Here is a 17,242-nt window from a genome sequence, read left to right on the forward strand (position 1 = left end):
AACAAGCCACCCCCATCCTGAACTTTCCTCTTACTGTCAAAGGCATCTTTGAACTCCCACGTTATCCAGGCTCGCCACTTCGGTGTCATCCTCTCCTCCACATCAACACTCACTCCACATGTCCAATCTGTTGTCTACTCTTACTGCTTTTGCCTTCACACAGTCTCCTTCCAAATGCTTCTCTCTACTTTCACAGCAGCCACCATCTCTTGCCCACATTACCAGGAACCCTTCTAATTGCTTGCCCAGCCTCAGGTCTCTGTCTGCTCTGGTTCATCCTCCATTCAGGGGCCAAAGTGATCGTCCAGAAGCCCGCACCTGGCCTGAGCCTCTCGGATCAAATGCAAACTCTGTTTAGAGCTCTTCACAACTGCCTCTGCTGACCCATCTTTCCATTCTTCGGATCCCATCATTCCTCTCCACATGCTCAATGGTTCCACCATTGTGTTCTCCCCCCACATAATGCTCCATCTTCTGCATCCATCTGTGTTTTTGTCAGCCCTGTAGTCCAGCTCCAGCCATTTACTTCACTCCCTTTATAAAACGGGGCTAGAATACTTGCTCCCCAGGCTTCACAGCCTTTTTCAGCCTCAAGACAGTGGAGAAACATGATATATAATTGTGTCATAAGTTATTATTACTATATTGCCTTCTAGAGGCTAGAACTGTCCTCTGATTCCTTTGTACCCCCCCCCCCCCACTGTGCCTAGTGCAGTGCTGGGCAAATAGCGGGTTCCTCCTTACAGGATCCTAGAATGTTAATGCTGGAAGAGGAATGAGACAATCTAGCTCAATGCCTTTATTTTGCAGTGGAGAAAACTGAGGCCCAGAAGGGGCCCAAGATCTTGGCGCCATTATATGAAAGAACCTTGGTCCTATGGCTCCAAAGCCAAGGCCTCTGTCCACCCTGGCAGCCCGACCCAGCCTGGGGCCCTCAGAGGCTCAGCCAAGATGACAAGGAGCCCTCGGGCTATTTTCACAAGAGCCAGAACTCTCCCCTCGACAGGGCCTTCAGAGTCTGGCTGACCCGAGGCAGCAGCTTTATTTCCACTGATTGGACTATTTATAGTCTGCAAATCTTACTCTTCCATGTCTTAAAATTCTGTCTGTGTGAAGAGAGCTCCAGCCACCCGCCCTCCAGCTAGCAAGGACAGCTATGAAGCCCTTTGCCTGAAGGACTTTCCGAATGGGATAAACGCTCCAGTTTTTGGGGAGGCTGAGCTGGGAGCTTGCCTGAAGGTAGGCGTCCAGGAGGTCCAGGATCTCAAAGCCCCTTCATGGCGGCTGGCCCTTCTGAAGGGATAACAGATCGCCCTTGGTCCAGTGGGCTAACAAGAGCCCTGTGGCTTGTTCGGCTTGGCCCTAACGGGCAAAAGAGGGACACTGGATGGACGCTGCCAAGAGGCACATTAGGCTACCTGTCTGGGGGGAGCTCTCCATCTCTGGGACAGAGGAATGGGCCGCCCTTGCAGGTGGTGGGCTCTTTTCTTGCCAGGCTGCCATAGACAAGTGAGATGGCTTCTCTGCCCAATAATACTTGCAGCCTCCCATCAGTGTGAAACAGACGAGCCCCCCAAATCAGGGCAAACATCATACTCGGAGGCTGAGACCCCTGGGCGAGGCTGCAGGGCCACAGTTGTAGGCACCCCAGATGCCATCTAGGCCAGCTTCCTGCTTTTATAGACAAGGAAACCCAGGGAAAGAAGGACACGGTGCCCTATACAGGTGGAAGAAGGACTACATTTGTCCCACATTGCCCCAGCAGGTCGAGCTAAGAAGAATTCCCCCAAATTACGCCCCCTCTCCAAAAGGGGCACATTTGGCTTCAGTCCAGGAACTCTTCCATACATCCCCACACTGGAATCTTCTGCAGAAGATTGGATGAGCACCTCCTGGGGATGCTGGGGAGACGGTTCTTCTTGGAGAACGCCTGATCTTGAGAGGCCCCTCTCTACTCTGAGACTGGAATTCAGCTTCTTTTTCTTTCACTTTTTGCTGTCGGAAATCCTAGTGAACTTAGATCTGTAGCTTAGAACCATTCAGATGGAACTGGGGAACTGGGAGACCAATACCAACATCACTGGGAGGACGGAACTGTGGGAAAATCCCTTGGCATCTTGGTGAGCAGGAAGAATCAGTATACAAGCCTAAAGTTTAGAAATACTTAACAAGAGAATCTTCGCGACTGACTGGACATGAAAATGAAATCGCAGGATCAAAGAGAGGATATCCAGCTTGACAGGAAAGGAAGACGCCCAGGGTGGGAAGAATTAACCTCAAATTAGAAAGTTTCCCAAAGTGGGCAGCGATTTGTACAGGGAAGAAGGAGAAATTGCATTTTATCTTGAACAGAGAAAAAAGTCTCTGAAGTCCAATTATAAATATCCCCCCAAACTCAAAAAAAGTAGCAAAGGTGAAAATATTCAAAGAAAACTGAGAAACAAATTTAGCCCACTGCATGTCTGGAAATAGATGTTAATTAAAAACATCAACATAAATTAAAAAGCTAGGGAGAAGAAGGATAGGAAGAAATAGCTGAAGCTAAAACAGTCAGTGCAACAAACATTTAAGTGCCTCCTTTTCAAATCCCAGGGAAGCAAAGGTAGTATCTGGCCTCAAGGTACGTCTAGTCCCTAAAGAGTTTATATTGGTAGTAGTGGGGGCGCTGCTGGCTCAATAGAGAGAGAGCCAAGCCTAGAGATGGGAGGTCTTGGGTTCAAATCTGGTCTCAGACATGTCCTAGCTGTGTGACCCTGGGTGAGTCACTTCATCTCCATTGTCTAGTCCTTACTGCTCTTCTGTCTTAGAACTAATACACGGTATTTATTCTAATATGGAAGGTAAGGGGTTAAAAAGGTTGTGTTTTTTAAAAAAAATTAAAAAAGAGCTTATGGGAGAAGGTCATACACAGAAGGATGTGTACTAGTGGTAAAATGATATGAAAAGAAAAGGAAGAGATCCAATGTGTTTTGGGAAAATTTGAGGAAGGAATGAGCTATGTCCATTGGGTAGGACATTGTGGAAGGCTTCATGAAGGAGATAATGGAGAAACAGAGAACTTTGAAGAAAAGAGTAATTCAACAGGAGGATGTAGGAACAGCCTGTGGCAATGGGCAGAAGCTAGATACCAGTGTTCAAGACCAGGTCTCAATCCACTGGAGTGTGACATTAATGTCCCAGTATATCCAACATGTCTTACCGACTGACTTCCAACTGGCAGACTCCCAACGATGCCCTTTGTTGGTGAATTGGGGCAACACCATAATCTTCAAAGTTGTAGGTGGCCCAAAGGAAAATGGAGAGACACCTGGTGGTCACAGAAGACTACAGCGTCCTCTTGATGATGTCTTTGGATGTACAAGTTATCGTCCAGGGAAGGGGAAAAGGCTAGTCACAGAACAAGAGCAAGGGCAAGAGCTAACAGCTGGCCAACTCTGGTTTCCATTGAGTGTTAAAAGACCCAGTGGAACATTTCCAGGTCTTTGGGTTGACCTTCTATGGGGAATCAATGAGAAGATGAATGGGTGATATTCCCACAGGCCAGTTAGGTATAGAGGAATTACAAGCTGCCCATTGGAGAGGGTGCCCATAGCCATTTGATCAAGGGTTGTCTTCTTCATAATAATTGGGTTAATGGAGATGCAGGGAATGTGTCTATTCTGCAGGAACCATCAGTACCAGGAACGTTGTAGTTGCCTTCAGTGCTACCATGACCCAGATTGGTTTGAGTGAGGATTTTGGGGAGAAAAGAATAGAAAGTTATAGCTGCCACAGAGAGATAAACAAATATATCTGTGCCCACATGTGGGCTCCTCTTTGCAGGTCCCAGGACCATATCAGGCACTCATCCATTTTGCTGGACGATGTAGCTGAGAGCAAGAAAACTCTTATTCTCCTGAACAAAGCAATCAGAGTCATGGTCATGGTGTGCAGTAGCCCCCATTCCTTTGGCTGTCTGCACTACTGAAAGGGCCTTGCACCCTGCCTAGTGCTTACCCAGAGCAATGGAAATCATCTACTGCTTCCATAGCCAACGTCATGAGTGACCTCTGCAGGGAGAGACCAGAGTGCTCATCTCCCTCCCTCCTTGCCTCCCTTCCTCTCCATGGCCAGAACTAGCCAGGGCATGGCACGGAGGGAATCGCCACCCTGTATCTTGGATGGACCTGGCTTTTTAAGGGTTCCCACAAGTTATGGAGTGCTTGCTGCTGGCCTATTGCTTGTATTTTGTTTTCCCTCTGCTTTTAACAATCTAATTACTTAACTATGACCTTGAGGGGGAGGTAATGGGGAACTGACGTGAAGATGGAAGTGGAGCCTGCTGGGGAGGAAGGATGACCCGAGACAATGAGAGCAGAGCATGTGGAGGAAAGTCCTTTACGTAAAGGCTCATCAGAGCTTGGCACCAAGTCCTCTTCTAGGGACTCCTGAAGGATGTCAGAGGGGCTTGGAATCTCGCAAAGCCAGAATCCAACAATCTGGCCTCTATGAGGGAGGGCATTTTGGTCATCCCATGCTCAGCCTAGCCATGTCCTGAGACGTTCCCAAGTTAGGAAGGAAGAGGGAGGAGAATAGCATTTAGATAGCACCTATGGGTGCCAGGCACTTTGGTTTTTGTTTGTTTGTCTTAGAAGCAATACTGGGTATTGGTTCCAAGGCAGAAGAGTGGTAAGGGCTCAGCAATGAGGGTCAAGTGACTTGCCCAGGTTCACACAGCTAGGAAGTTGAGGCTATATTTGAACCCAGGACCTCCCGTCTCTAGGTCTGGTTCTCAATCCACTGAGCTACCCAGCTGCCCCCTGCCAGGCACTTTGAAATGACGTCTCATCTGGTCCTCAAAGAACCTCCACCAGTGGAAGGAGGGAAAACAATGCATTGAAGGGACAGACTAGAGACCGATGATGAAGAATGTAAAAGGGACATGAAAAGCGTCTCTTCCCTTCCTTCCCTCTAGGATGGTGCCAGCAAACATTTAACAACCAGCTCTCCAGAAAGAACAAACAAAGGATGTATGACCTACTTTTAGATTTAATTTGCATCATGATTAATTTCTCTATCACTTCCTTAATCCAGATAATCAACAAAGAATAACCCAAGCTTTGAAGTGTACGTTTGGCAATTTCTTAGGCATCAGCACAGAGACCTGTGGAGTTGGCTCTAGTGCACCACTACCCTGCATCCTCCTTGGGCTCATGACATTTCGGCTGTTGTCTTTTCTTTTTAGGGGGACTCTAGGCTGGGGACGGCAGGGGGCAGGGGAGCTGGTCCTTCGTGATCGGCCCATTCCACACTTGCTCCTAACACTCTGAGCAGGAGGACTTCTGTTGAAGTCGAAAATCAGCTTAAAAGTAAATTGATTCAGACTTCCAATCAACATGGCGGCTTAGAGAAAGCTGAAGTTCAGATCTCTGGAAACCCTTCCCTACCGAACTCAAACTATATGCTCCTAGGGCACCGAAATTCAAAACGATCAACAGCACAGACCCCAGGAATCCTCCTCCTGGACCTGGACCAAAAGGTACGGCCCCCCAAAAGCCAGAACCTGAGATCACTTGGACCTAAGGGGTAGGCAGAAGGAAGGTCCCAGGACCCATCCCCCCCAACCCAGAGCTCCAAGTCCAAGGCAGCAGAGGGAACCTCAGAGCCTCAGGGCCGGCTATTCTGAAGGTCGCTTCCTGAAAACAACCTGAATCAGATGAGGGGGCACCCAAAACAGACAGCAGGGAAACAGAGAGAGACAGGGGGAGCTTGTAACCCCCTGGCTGGATCCTTCCATCCGAGGCTCATGGAAGGCCCCTGCCTCAGGGCATACTCAGTTCAACCCAGGGAAAGCTAATCCTATCAGGAGCCCTTGGAGCTCCAGGAAGCCACGGCCCCTCCCCCCTCAGAGTGCTGGCTCTCCTGGTGGGTAAAGGCACAGAAACAAACACCCCACGGAAAGGGCCAAGCCAGGCTCAGAGCGTGGAAGTAAGGCAATGGAGAAGCATCAGGAGGGAACTGAGGAGGGCAGTGACTCGGAAACACCAGCAATTCCTGGCTTCCCCGGGAAGACAGAACAACAACTGCATAGAACGGACAATCTGCCTAGGGCTAAAACCTCTGAACACCAGACAGAGATAAGAAAAGCTAGTCCTCCCCACTCAGATAGAGATGGCAAACAGCACAGAAGCAAAAAAGCCTCAAAACAAGAAAAACAAGAAGAAGGGGGCAACTTTGGACACATTTTATGGAGCAAAAATACAAAATACAGAGGAGATAGAAGAGGAAACACAAGCAAATGCTCCGAAACCTTCCAAAGGAAATGGAAACTCTCCACAAACCCATGAAGAATTTGAATCGGAAAGGATCAAAAAGATGGAAGCCTTCTGGGAGGAAAAGTGGGAAATAATGCAAAAGAAATTCACGCATCTACAAAACCAGTTTGACCAAAGTGAAAAGGAAAATCAGGCTTTAAAAGTCAGAATCAGGCAACTCGAAGACAACGAGCAAGAATTAATAAAGCAAAGCCAAAAGACCAAGAAATTAGAAGAGAACATAATATATCTCACTGACAAGGTGACAGACTTGGAAAATAGAGGAAGAAGAGATAATTTAAGAATAATTGGACTACCAGAAAAGCCAGAAATAAACAGCAAACTCGACATCGTAATACAAGATATAATCAAAGAAAATTGCCCAGAGATTCTAGAACAAGGGGGCAATACAGCCACTGACAGAGCTCACAGAACACCCTCTAAACTAAATCCCCAAAAGAAAACTCCCAGGAATGTAATTGCCAAATTCCAAAGCTTTCAAACAAAAGAAAAAATCCTACAAGAAGCCAGAAAAAGACAATTTAGATATAAAGGAATGCCAATCAGGGTCACACAAGACCTTGCAAGTTCCACTCGGAATGATTGTAAGGCATGGAACATGATTTTCAGAAAGGCAAGAGAGCTGGGTCTTCAACCAAGAATCAGCTATCCAGCAAAACTGACTACATACTTCCAAGGGAAAGTATGGGCATTCAACAAAATAGAATGTTTCTAAGTTTTTGCAAAGAAAAGACCAGAGCTCTGTGGAAAGCTTGATATCAAAAAACAAAGAGCATGGAATACCTGAAAAGGTGAATATGAAGGAAAGGGAAAAGGAGAAAAATGTTATCTTTTTCTTTTACTCAAACTCTCTTCTATAAGGACTACATTTATATCAATCTATGTATACTAACATGTGGGGAAAATGTAATGTGTAAATAGGGGGAAAAGAAAGACCAAATAGAATAATGTTTCTCACACAAAGATTCACACAGGAAGGGGAGGGGAAGAAAAGTCCTATAAGAAGGAGAGGAAGAGAGTTTTTACTTAAACCTTACTCTCAGGGAAATCAACTCTGAGAGGGAAGAACATCCAGATCCATTGGGATCTTGAATTCTATCTTACCCAACAAGGGAAGGGAGAAGGGAAAACCAAGGGGGGTAGGGGGAAGGGAACACAAAAAAGGGAGGGAAGAAGAGGGGGAAGGGGGAGGGAACAAAAAGGGAGGGACTAGAAAGGGAAACATATCAATGGAGGGGACAAGGGGGACTGATTTAAAGTAAATCACTGGACTAAAAGGTAGAGCTGAAGAAGAAAGGTTAGAATTAAGGAAGGATATCAAAATGCCAGGGAGTCCACAAGTGACAGTCACAACTTTGAACGTGAATGGGATGAACTCACCCATAAAATGTAGAGGAATAGCAGAATAGATTAGAATCCCAAACCCTACCATATGTTGTCTTCAAGAAACACACATGAGGCGGGTAGACACCCACAAGGTCAGAATTAAAGGATGGAGTAAGACCTTCTGGGCCTCAACTGACAGAAAGAAGGCAGGAGTGGAATCATGATATCTGATAAAGCCAAAGCAAAAATAGACCTGATCAAAAGGGATAGGGAAGGTAATTATATTTTGTTAAAAGGGACTTTAGATAATGAGAAAATATCACTAATCAACATGTATGCATCAAATAATATAGCACCCAAATTTCTAATGGAGAAACTAGGAGAATTGAAGGAAGAAATAGACAGTAAAACCATATTAGTGGGAGACTTAAACCAACCATTATCAAATTTAGATAAATCAAATCAAAAAATAAATAAGAAAGAGGTAAAAGAAGTGAATGAAATCTTAGAAAAATTAGAATTAATAGACATATGGAGAAAAATAAATAGGGATAAAAAAGGAATACACCTTCTCAGCACCACATGGCACATTCACAAAGATTGACCATACACTAGGTCACAGAAACATGGCATACAAATGCAGAAAAGCAGAAATAATAAATGCAGCCTTTTCAGATCACAAGGCAATAAAAATAATGATCTGTAATGGTACATGGAAAACCAAATCAAAAACTAATTGGAAATTAAACAATATGATACTCCAAAATCATTTAGTTAGAGAAGAAATCATAGAAACAATGAACAATTTCATCGCGGAAAATGACAATGGCGAGACATCCTTTCAAACCTTTTGGGATGCAGCCAAAGCAGTAATCAGAGGTAAATTCATATCCCTGAATGCTTATATTAACAAACTAGGGAGAGCAGAGATCAATCAATTGGAAATACAAATAAAAAAACTCGAAAGTGATCAAATTAAAAACCCCCAGCAGAAAACCAAACTAGAAATCCTAAAAATTAAGGGAGAAATTAATAAAATAGAAAGTGATAGAATTATTGATTTAATAAATAAGACAAGAAGCTGGTACTTTGAAAAAACAAACAAAATAGACAAAGTACTGGTCAATCTAATTAAAAAAAGGAAGGAAGAAAAGCAAATTAACAGCATCAAAGATGAAAAGGGGGACAGCACCTCCAATAAAGAGGAAATTAAGGCAATCATTAAAAATTACTTTGCCCAATTATATGGCAATAAATACACCAATTTAGGTGATATGGATGAATATATACAAAAATACAAACTGCCTAGACTAACAGAAGAAGAAATAGAATTCTTAAATAATCCCATATCAGAAAATGAAATCCAACAAGCCATCAAAGAACTTCTTAAGAAAAAATCCCCAGAGCCTGATGGATTCACCAGTGAATTCTATCAAACATTCAAAGAACAGTTAATCCCAATACTATACAAACTATTTGACATAATAAGCAAAGAGGGAGCTCTACCAAACTCCTTTTATGACACAAACATGGTACTGATTCCAAAACCAGGCAGGTCAAAAACAGAGAAAGAAAACTATAGACCAATCTCCCTAATGAATATAGATGCAAAAATCTTAAATAGGATACTAGCAAAAAGACTCCAGCAAGTGATCAGAAGGGTCATCCACCATGATCAAGTAGGATTTATACCAGGGATGTAGGGCTGGTTCAATATTAGGAAAACAATCCACATAATTGACCACATCAACAAACAAACCAACAAGAATCACATGATTATATCAATAGACACAGAAAAAGCCTTTGATAAAATACAACACCCATTCCTATTAAAAACACTAGAAAGCATAGGAATAGAAGGGTCATTCCTAAAAATAATAAACAGTATATATCTAAAACCATCAGCTAATATCATCTGCAATGGGGATAAACTAAATCCATTCCCATTAAGATCAGGAGTGAAACAAGGATGCCCATTATCATCTCTATTATTTGACATTGTACTAGAAACACTAGCAGTTGCAATTAGAGAAGAAAAAGAAATTGAAGGCATCAAAATAGGCAAGGAGGAGACCAAGTTATCACTCTCTGCAGATGACATGATGGTCTACTTAAAGAATCCTAGAGATTCAACCAAAAAGCTAATCGAAATAATCAACAACTTGAGCAAAGTTGCAGGATACAAAATAAACCCACATAAGTCATCAGCATTTCTATATAATTCCAACACAGCTCAGCAGCAAGAACTAGAAAGAGAAATCCCATTCAAAATTACCTTAGACAATATAAAATACTTAGGAATCTATTTCCCGAGACAAACACAGGAACTATATGAACACAACTACAAAACACTCTCCACACAACTAAAACTAGACTTAAGCAATTGGAAAAACATTAACTGCTCATGGATAGGACAAGCCAATATAATAAAAATGACCATCCTACCCAAACTTATTTATCTATTTAGTGCCATACCCATTGAACTCCCAAAAAATTTCTTTACTGATTTAGAAAAAACCATAACAAAGTTCATTTGGAAGAACAAAAGATCAAGGATATCCAGGGAAATAATGAAAAAAAACCACATATGATGGGGGCCTTGCAGTCCCAGACCTTAAACTATATTACAAAGCAGCAGTCATCAAAACAATTTGGTACTGGCTAAGAGACAGAAAGGAAGATCAGTGGAATAGACTGGGGGAAAGCGACCTCAGCAAGACAGTATATGATAAACCCAAAGATCCCAGCTTTTGGGACAAAAATCCACTATTCGATAAAAACTGCTGGGAAAATTAGAAGACAGTGTGGGAGAGACTAGGAATAGATCAACACCTCACACCCTACACCAAGATAAATTCAAAATGGGTGAATGACTTAAACATAAAGAAGGAAACCATAAGTAAATTGGGTAAACACAGAATAGTATACATGTCAGACCTTTGGGAGGGGAAAGACTTTAAAACCAAGCAAGACATAGAAAGAGTCACAAAATGTAAAATAAATAATTTCGACTACATCAAATTAAAAAGCTTTTGTACAAACAAAACTAATGTAACTAAAATCAGAAGGGAAACAACAAATTGGGAAAAATCTTCATAGAAACCTTTGACAAAGGTTTAAGTACTCAAATTTATAAAGAGCTAAATTAATTGTACAAAAAATCAAGGCATTCCCCAATTGATAAATGGGCAAGGGACATGGATAGGCAGTTCTCAGATAAAGAAATCAAAACTATTAATAAGCACATGAAGAAGTGTTCTAAATCTCTTATAATCAGAGAGATGCAAATTAAAACAACTCTGAGTATCACCTCACACCTAGCAGACTGGCTAACATGACAGCTATGGAAAGTAATGACTGTTGAAGGGGATGTGGCAAAGTGGGGACATTAATTCATTGCTGATGGAGTTGTGAATTGATCCAACCATTCTGGAGGGCAATTTGGAACTATGCCCAAAGGGTGACAAAAGAATATCTACCCTTTGACCCAGCCATAGCACTGCTGGGTCTGTACCCCAAAGAGATAATGGACAAAAAGACTTGTACAAAAATATTCATAGCTGTGCTCTTTGTGGTGGCCAAAAACTGGAAAACGAGGGGATACCCATCAATTGGGGAATGGCTGAACAAATTGTGGTATCTGTTTGTGATGGAAAACTATTGTGCTCAAAGGAATAATAAAGTGGAGGAATTCCATGGAGACTGGAACAACCTCCAGGAAGTGATGCAGAGCGAGAGGAGCAGAACCAGGAGAACATTGTACACAGAGACTAATACACTGTGGTATAATCGAACGTAATGGACTTCTCCATTAGTGGCGGTGTAATGTACCTGAACAATCTGCAGGGATCTAGGAGAAAAAAACACTATCCATAAGCAAAGGACAAACTGTGGGAGTGGAAACACCGAGGAAAAGCAACTGCTTGACTACAGTGGTTGAGGGGACATGACAGAGGAGAGACTCTAAACGAACACTCTAATGCAAATATCAACAACATGGCAATGGGTTTGAATCAAGAACACATGTGATACGCAGTGGAATCACGTGTCGGCTATGGGGGTGGGGGGGAGGAAAAAATGATCTTTGTCTTTAATGAATAATGCTTGGAAATGATCAAATGAAAATTTAAAAAAATCTAAAAAAAAAAAAGTAAATTGATTCAATTCCATTAGAGTCTAATCCACAAAAAAGGAATCGGAAGTAGAAATGCTCACAATGGCCAACAAAACCCCAAACAAGGGAAAGTGTGGCTGCAATGGGAAACTGTCAAATCTTCATGCCTACCACTGAGGGCAGAAGATAACCCGCTCTGAAGACAAATGAAAAGGTCAGATCTTCCCACTGAGGAACACTCGGTCGAGCCAAGCGAGGAGATCTGAAGATATTCCAGAGGCCAAAACGACTTTCCCAGAAGAAGGAAGCAGAGGATGGCCGAGTCCAGATCCAACCTCAAACACTCGCTGGCTGTGTGGCCCTGGATAAGTCACTGAATCCTATCTGCCTCTGTTTCCTCATCTGTACAATGAGCTGGAGAAGGAAAGAGCCAATCGCTCCCTGATCCTTGCCTAGAGAAGCCCAAAAGGGTTGTGAAGAGTCAGACTGACCGAAAAGACCAAACAGCACCAAATCTGGCCAGGCATTGGAGTCTGAGACAGCAGGAGGGCACAGGCTGAGGGCCAGTTGTTAACTGTTCCCCAACATCCCATCTTCAGATAGTGGAGCCACTCTACTGGCCTCTTCACCTTTAGTGCACTGATGTAGGCTCTCCCAAAGCCTCCCAGGCTGTACGTCTAGGCACTGGGGCTGGGGGAAGGGATGGCCAGAATGGAAGTGTAAAAAGGGACGGGAGGATTTGGGGAGTGGGAGTGGGAAATGGAAGCCTCCCCTCCCCTCCCCAGGGTCCACCTAGTAGCCCCTGAACAGGGCAGCCCAGAAAGGGCTGGGAAGGAAGATGGGAAGGAGAAACCATCTGGGCACTTGGGACGGGGCACTAGACTTTGTGGAAGAGGTTGAGAAGAGGGGGAGACTCGAGCGTCATCGGTGGAGAGGCGATGATCAAAGCAGAGGCGCTCGTGCAGTCTCCAAGGCAGCCGGAGTCAGGGTAGAAGGAAATGGTAGAAGGACGCTGAGGAGCATTTCCAGATGGCAGGGGGTGGAGGTGGGATGGGTGAGGAAGGAAGGCAGGGGATTGGAGCCACCTTCCAGGAAGTCTGGCAGAGATGGAGGAAAGCCACGGCGAAGGAGATAGCGAGGCCCAGGGAAGGCACCTGGAGAAATTTCTAGGCCGAGGGGAAGCCAACAGAACTCCTTATTCTCGGCACCTAGGAAGAAGGATGCTGATGGAGAGGCACAGGCACCAGTCACACAGCTCTGATGCTGGTGAGGTCCTCTAGCCGACCCTGGGAAAGAGCAGGAGGAGTACAGTGAGTCCAGGCGGGGCTCTAACATGGTCAGGGAGGGCTCCTCTTGTTGGACCGAGAAGGAATCCAGAAGAGCTTCCATTATTCGACTTTGTTTTGGAAGTGTTGCTGAAAGTTGCCCTTCCAGCCCTAGTCAGGCTATTTTGCTCTTTTCCAGTATCTGAAAAAGGGATGGTAAAATGTTTGTTTTACACATTTTTCTCTAAACATTGATCACACTTAGTCCAGGGCTTGGCACATAGCAGGTGCTTCATGTGACTGATGGACTGAAATTGGCATTGTGCTGCCTGTGGATGAGAGCTTGTAGCCGACTGTAGCTGCTCATATAGCTGAATGATCTCCCAGGTCACAGAGGAGCTGATGTAGGGAATTGGCAGAAAAGGTCCAAAGGGGCCGCCGGGTGCCTGTGATGGAGGCTGTTGGGAGCTGCAGTCGAGGCCTGTGACTCTGGAGAGAGGAAGACATGGCTGGGAGGAGTGAGTCCACAGGAATGTGACTGCTGGAAAGCCTGGTTCCCTGGGAGAACCCCGATTTGTGGGAGAGGGAGGAGGGAGAAAGGAGGCTCCTCCTCTCAGCCAGGGTCACCGAGTGAGAGTGCCAGCCTTGGGGACGGCCCTCTGTAAAAATGGAGATTTGAACCCCAGACTTCAATCCCCAGAAGTCCTTGGCACTTCCCAGAATGCCCTATAATCTCACCTGAGATCCCCACCTGGGCAGAGAACAAAATTTGTATTTAAACTGACTGTTGGGCCTACTTGGTCTCTCGCTTCCGCTTCTAAGCACACGCATCCCTCCAGATGTAGTAAGTGTGATAATTAAAATGTTTTGGGAGCAAGGGAAATATATATATATCAATTATGACCGCTGAAATGTTTTCTACTGTGTCTTGGTTTTATATAAATATAAGATGGTTGCCAGGGAATATATTCCCAATTTATGAATATACCCAAGCCAACTAGGTTTTATAGAGAAATTTAATTTATAATACACTGATTAATCAACAGAAAAAGAGAGAAAGTAAGAAAGGAATAAGAATGAATAAATCAGTCAGTTGGTTTTATCACTCACCCAAGATCTCTCTAGGTAAGGCTTCTCATGCCAACCTCAGGCTCCACCTTCAAGAGAGCCTCCTTTCAAGAAATGTTTCCAGAGAATTTTCCTCCTTCAGAGCCAGCCTTCTCTCCTGGTCCTCCCACCGAGCAACCTCCTCAGTCCTCCTTCAGAGCCACCTCCCTCAGAGCAAAACCTCCTCCTTCTCTCCTCAGACCCCGCTATCTTTAAGGAAACCATCTAAGTCCCCTCCCCTCAGTTCTCACATCTACCAATCACTGTCGATGTCTCCCCTGTGCCAATGGTGGCTCTAGCTTAACCCAGGACCGCCCAGAGGTCTGTTTCCTTTGTACATGTCTGTTGTAGGTCATATTCTCAAATAATTAAATCTTGATCTATGCTGCAGCCCTTCCTAAATCCTGTTAGACTGAGTAGGGTGGAGATTGTAAGTTCCAAGACCTGGTTCTGTCATTCCAAGTATCTCTATTGTATCAATTCTAAAATCAATCATGACTCAAAGAACTTCCTGTTCTATGCTTAAGCATAGGTCAAAGCCCTTTCCATTGTTCAGCAAAAGGTTTCTGTCCTAAAGTAATCTTAAGTAGGGAGGAGAAGGACCCTTCCATGCCAAGGGGGGGTTCACATTCCAATAGAGTTCTTACTATCAGTAGGAAATTTTTTCCAAGTATGAAATTTCCCAATGGTGAAATTTCCAACATTCATAAGTCTAAGAAATTTTAAGGTTTACATAAGTGAAATTGAACAGGCTTATCAGCCCTAGAAACGTGGCTTATTGATTTGTATCCCTGATTTCCAATCATCTTAATAAACCTCATAAAACATAATATTTCTGTTCCTAGACTAAAGTAACTGTTACACCTCCAGCCCAGGAGAAGAGCGGAGATCAGCCAGCACCCCTAACCTTTCGCTTCCTGCCTCGGCCCTGGGCGGAGGAAGCTCGCGCAAGACTAGAACTCGGCTCTCGGAAGAGCCCGGAGAACCAGCCCGAAGGGCACTACCGTGGGAAGGAGCAGGTCAGAGGCGGAGACTTTTTAAAGAATGTTTTATTCTGGGGAGTCAGTGACACATCGACAACATCTACGCAAGAGCATAATGATTGCGGCAAGTAAACAGCAGCTGGCAGAATACAAAGGAGGGAATCCCAGTTAGTCAGTTGGCGGATCTACGTCCAAACCCTCCAATGAGTTTTTGTCCATTTTAGCAGTGAAACGCGGCCATGGAGCGGGCTGGACACGTGGACGCACCCTCCTCGCCTCATATATACACGCTTCTGTACAGAAGGAAGACGTGGCGGGACGCAAAGGAAGAAAAAACGTCCCCGTCCTGAAGAGCTGGGACTGATGGGCCCCCGCAGGAAGAGCCTGCTGCGTGGATGCTGCTCACCAGGCCTAGAGGGGGCGCGCTGGGGAGGCGGGCCGGGAGGACGTCCCAGGGCACTTGGGGCCCAGGCCCAGGCCTCCCTGGGGAGCTCCAGGGTCCGTGAAGGGAACCATTCCGGGGGTCGTGGGGGAAGAGCTCCCCGGTGCTCCCCGGCCCTCCGCGGCTGCCCATCTGCTTTCTTCCTGGCTCGCCAGAACGCGGGCCCTGTGAGGCCTCTGGGGAGGAAGGGGCGCTGCGCGGTCTTTGGAGAAGGCCCGCTCGCTCCCCGCGCTCACTGCACTATCCCGGAGTCCACCGAAGTCTGCTTGCGCGTCGTCTTCGGGGGGGGCGGGGGGGGCGTCTTACTCGGCAGCGGAGGAGGCACATTCTGGGAGGGAAGAAAAGCACACGCATTAGCCAAGGCCGGGACGGGAGAGCCACGGAGGCCCCCACGAGCTCCCGCGCCACTTGGATCGCCCGGCGGTCGGCCGGCCCTGGGCAGGGGCTCAGTCGAGGGAAAGCCTGAGGTCCAAACAGGATGTGTGCAGGGAAATGGAGGGAAAGCCCAGGGAAGGCCAGGAAGGCTTCTCGGACACTGGAAGAAGCCCGTAGATGGGGATGGGGAGGAAAAGGTCCTTGTGTGGGGCTCAGCTGCCGTGTGTGTTGGAGGAAGAGCCAGGAAGCAGCGTTCCTGGACGCAGAGTGTCTGCGCTGGGGGCCGCGGGGTGGCTCAGCCCATGTAGGGCCAGGCCTGGGAGCCCAGGAGGAGTTGGGGGGTGGAGGCGGGGAGCCTCAGGGTGTCCAACAGGCGGCTGGAGACACAGGGCTGGGGGAGACGCCAGGGCCAGCGTGGAGCCCGCTGGGGGAAGATGTATGTAAGGGGAGTGCCCTGGGGGGAGAGAGGGGACGCCGGCAGGCCTGGGGGCGCTCCCCAAGCTGGGCGCTCCCTCGGAGGGCGCCCTCGGAAGGAAAGGACCGTCTGGGTGCAGCTGGTCTACTGGGGGCGGATGGACACATGACTCTTCTTGCCTCTGCAGTGACCCGGAAGGGATGCAGTTCAGCATCTGGCGGCGGTGGGGAGCTGCTTTCCATAAAGTGCTTCAGAGGTCTCAGTCCCGAGGACGTGGGGGCCGGGCCGGCCCCAGAGAAGCCCCCACCCCAAGTCCCATCATTAGGCCGCGTGGAAGCCAGGATCCCCTCGACGGTGACGTGCTGAGGCCAGCCGGCGGGAGGGAGAGGCTTTAGGTGCCCCGAGCCTGAGCCGGCAATCCTTGGGCTCGAGGAGAGGGGAGAGCCGGGGCAGTCCCCGAGCTTCCTGAGGACCCTCCTGCTGCCCCACTCGCTGCAGGGTCCTGTCCATGTCTGCAGAGCTGGACGTTAGCCCATAATGTGTGTGGTGGAGCCGAGCTGACTTTAAAGGAACGACAGAAAGAAGAGATCCGACGAGGGCGCTTCCTTCCTCCCCTCGCTGGACTGACTCTGCCCTTCTCATCAATGAAGCGGGTCCTCCAGAACATCCCCGACGCCGTCCTCTCAGGCATCACAACACACCCCTAAACACGACGTGTGGGTTCATTTCCTGCTGAAAGAGCAGCCCCTCCAGTGGGGGCTCTGGCAGCCACCCCGTCCGGGCTCCCCAGCGGGTGCCCCTGCTCAACAGGACCCAAACCGTCATCCGTCTGCGTGTGATTCAGAAGAGAGACATTTCCTCGTCCTCAATCCCGCCTCGGAGCCTGGAACGGCCCACATTG

At 46.6% G+C, this 17,242-nt stretch overlaps 1 protein-coding gene across 3 annotated transcripts in view; it reads right to left on the reverse strand.

Moving 5' to 3' along the window:
• Positions 1 to 15,157: 15,157 nt before the first annotated feature.
• Positions 15,158 to 17,242, reverse strand: part of LOC100020753 (dedicator of cytokinesis protein 1) — a 71,287-nt gene continuing 69,202 nt past the window's right edge. For all 3 annotated transcript variants that reach the window (XM_056795141.1, XM_056795135.1, XM_056795143.1), the window contains one exon: positions 15,158 to 15,879. In XM_056795141.1, coding sequence (XP_056651119.1) covers positions 15,784 to 15,879 — 96 coding nt within the window. In that variant the 3' untranslated portion in view covers positions 15,158 to 15,783. The remainder of the gene's footprint in view (positions 15,880 to 17,242) is intronic.

The sequence above is a fragment of the Monodelphis domestica genome, chromosome 1 (assembly GCF_027887165.1).
Source record: "Monodelphis domestica isolate mMonDom1 chromosome 1, mMonDom1.pri, whole genome shotgun sequence".
Taxonomy (NCBI): domain Eukaryota; kingdom Metazoa; phylum Chordata; class Mammalia; order Didelphimorphia; family Didelphidae; genus Monodelphis; species Monodelphis domestica.